Below are 2,389 nucleotides of genomic sequence, written 5' to 3'. Positions count from 1 at the left end.
ACACTTAAGTGTGACAAACATGCAAAGGAACAGGAAATGAGGAAGGGGGCAAACACTTTTTCACACCACTGTAGATCCACCTGGAAAACCATGAGTTTTGGACAATTTTATTGTCCATCAAAATGTTTTACTGTAAACATCGTCCACTGCTAATTTAGGGGACATGGCCCATCCCAAGTGCACCTCAGGGTCTGCCTGGTCTGAAGGAGACTTCAGACCAGGCAGACATGGTTTTAGCTGAGGTAGCTGCTGGTGAAGTGATAAAGAGGTGGTTAAATATTTATTGTGAAACTGTAATGCATTTGTGGTTGTTTAAACATTTCACTGAAAGTGATTGTATTTTTTGCTTAACAGCATTCTGTAAAATGTCGGTCCAAGGTGTTTTATAAAAGTTCATGTTAAATTAGTGTAAACTAGGTGTCTTATTCAGTCTTGCCTTCTTAATGAAGTGACCCTGGAAGGTGATGTCTTGGCTCGTTTTGTGAGGTACTGCTATCGGGAGGATGCTGGCCAGTCTCTGTGTCTCATGGATGACAGCGTCGGTAAAGGGCATGTTCTTCCGGTCCTCAACCTGCACCTGACGACTTCCTATGTTCCTGCTCAGCTCCTCCTGGACCTGGTCTAAGAGGGGAGACGTTTTTGTTTTCATGAAGACGATTAGCTCATTACTAAATGGTAAATTGATAGTATTTAAACTTTTGTTTCCTACTTTCAAATCTTGCTAGCTTGTCAACATTACCAACCCTGCCTTTAAGTTTCTTACCTTGTATTTTTGGATTCTTGGCCATAAACAGAAGTCCCCATCTCAAAATAGTTGCTTTTGTGTCAGTGCCAGCCCCGAAAAGATGAAGAACCGTGTTCATAAGGTTGCATTCGTGGAAGTAACTGTTGGTAATCCCAAATCTCTAAAGATAAAGATAAACTGGAGCAGTTACAGACAAATCTGATCCCAGACCTTTGAGGTAGTAGTGGCAGCCACCACAATACTTTATTTTAGAATGGTTTAACACAGGTTTTGCCTTTAACAAATATTGCGCCCCCCTGCAATTTTGATATCGCACTAGTTTAAATTGCAATTTCGATGAAATAGAGATTTAATGGTGCAGCCCTGATCTGATATCGCGATATTTCACCTCCTAAATGTTTTTCACTTCCTCATTATTAATGTGTCCACAGGCTTATCCCAAAAACAAATGCCCAATCTTCCTGCAGTAAAAAAAGCAATTTGTGGCCTGCAATCAGTGAATAAAGTGAAGCTCTACAGACTTCACTGTCAGTGAGTATTAAGTGACATTTCATTCCAATATTTTGAGGTGAGAGGTTAAGGGAACCCTTTTCCAAATGGCCATGCCAGTGTTTTACCTCGTTAAAATGTATTCTATTTTTTTTGAGCATTTTTAACCCCCTTCCCGACAGGCTAGCTTAATAGAGTTGGTACCAATGGAATTTTTAGGTCTTCCAGAAATTTGTAAGACAGAAATGGATCGATTCTGAATTGATATTGAATAGTTCAATAGACAATTAATTTTCTTTGATCCAGCACTATTCTTATAGCAAATTTAACACCAACACGAGTTGACCAAAGTCTTCAAGATAACTGAAATACCACAACATTGTAATGGCAAGAAACTGGTAGAGGTAATAATACTATTCCATGTTCAAATAGAGAAGTAACGGAACAGATAGAAAATACAGAATAAAACACAGAATTAAAAGTTAAGTGAGGTATGAATATCTTATTTGTTAATGGCAAGTCTAATAGGTGATGATAAGCTTTCCAACCTCCAGATTTTGCTCTCGGACCAGAAAGGCGTCCACAAAACCTCTGCACATCTCTGGATTGAGGGTCTCTTTCAAACGACTGAACAGCTTTAAGTTCTGTTTCTTGTTGGCAGCAAATATCTTCTCCATTTCCTTTTTCTCACTAAACCATTCACCGATCCATGGAAACATGTTATACAGCTGTTAACAAAAATATACATTCATCAGTATGTACAAAAAGTATTCAAGATACAAGTGAAGAATCCCATAATTTCTTTTGAAATTCATTTGTGTTAGAAAATCTGAAACTCACAATGCTTAAAAAAAGTCTAAGCTGAATGAACAGGAAAAGTCACCTGTACAGACGGGGAGCCCACAAGTTGAACGTTTCTGTTTGTTCGATCTACCAGGGATGTAAACTCTGGATCATCATATTCAAATCTGCTGCCATAAACAATGGAGCAGATAATATTAGAGACCGCATAGTTTACTGGTTGGGTCGTATCAAAAGCTTCACCTGTAACAAGGAAAACAGGAAAAAATCTAAATCACGAGTGTTGGAAATATGTCACGTGCCATTTTGTGATAATTGAACAAAGCCTCTCATCAAGTGGGTATTATAAATTAG

General features: G+C 38.4%; 2 protein-coding genes across 2 annotated transcripts in view; both read right to left on the bottom strand.

The window, feature by feature from the left end:
* The window catches only part of LOC117961050 (cytochrome P450 2K4-like), a gene marked incomplete at its 5' end in the record, with an annotated part of 3,410 nt that extends 1,104 nt beyond the window's left edge, over positions 1 to 2,306 (bottom strand). Inside the window, 4 exons of the mRNA XM_034899419.1 lie at positions 437 to 621; positions 764 to 905; positions 1,783 to 1,962; positions 2,118 to 2,306. Of these exons, the coding sequence (XP_034755310.1) occupies positions 437 to 621; positions 764 to 905; positions 1,783 to 1,962; positions 2,118 to 2,306 (696 nt within the window). The remainder of the gene's footprint in view (positions 1 to 436; positions 622 to 763; positions 906 to 1,782; positions 1,963 to 2,117) is intronic.
* Positions 2,154 to 2,389, bottom strand: part of LOC117961035 (cytochrome P450 2K1-like) — a 30,130-nt gene continuing 29,894 nt past the window's right edge. Inside the window, exon 6 of the mRNA XM_034899406.1 lies at positions 2,154 to 2,330. Coding sequence (XP_034755297.1) covers positions 2,310 to 2,330 — 21 coding nt within the window. The 3' untranslated portion in view covers positions 2,154 to 2,309. The remainder of the gene's footprint in view (positions 2,331 to 2,389) is intronic.

The sequence above is a fragment of the Etheostoma cragini genome, chromosome 18 (genome assembly GCF_013103735.1).
Source record: "Etheostoma cragini isolate CJK2018 chromosome 18, CSU_Ecrag_1.0, whole genome shotgun sequence".
Classification (NCBI taxonomy): domain Eukaryota; kingdom Metazoa; phylum Chordata; class Actinopteri; order Perciformes; family Percidae; genus Etheostoma; species Etheostoma cragini.
Note: the sequence above shows the minus strand (reverse complement) of the source record. Positions and strands in the feature narration are given on the sequence as shown.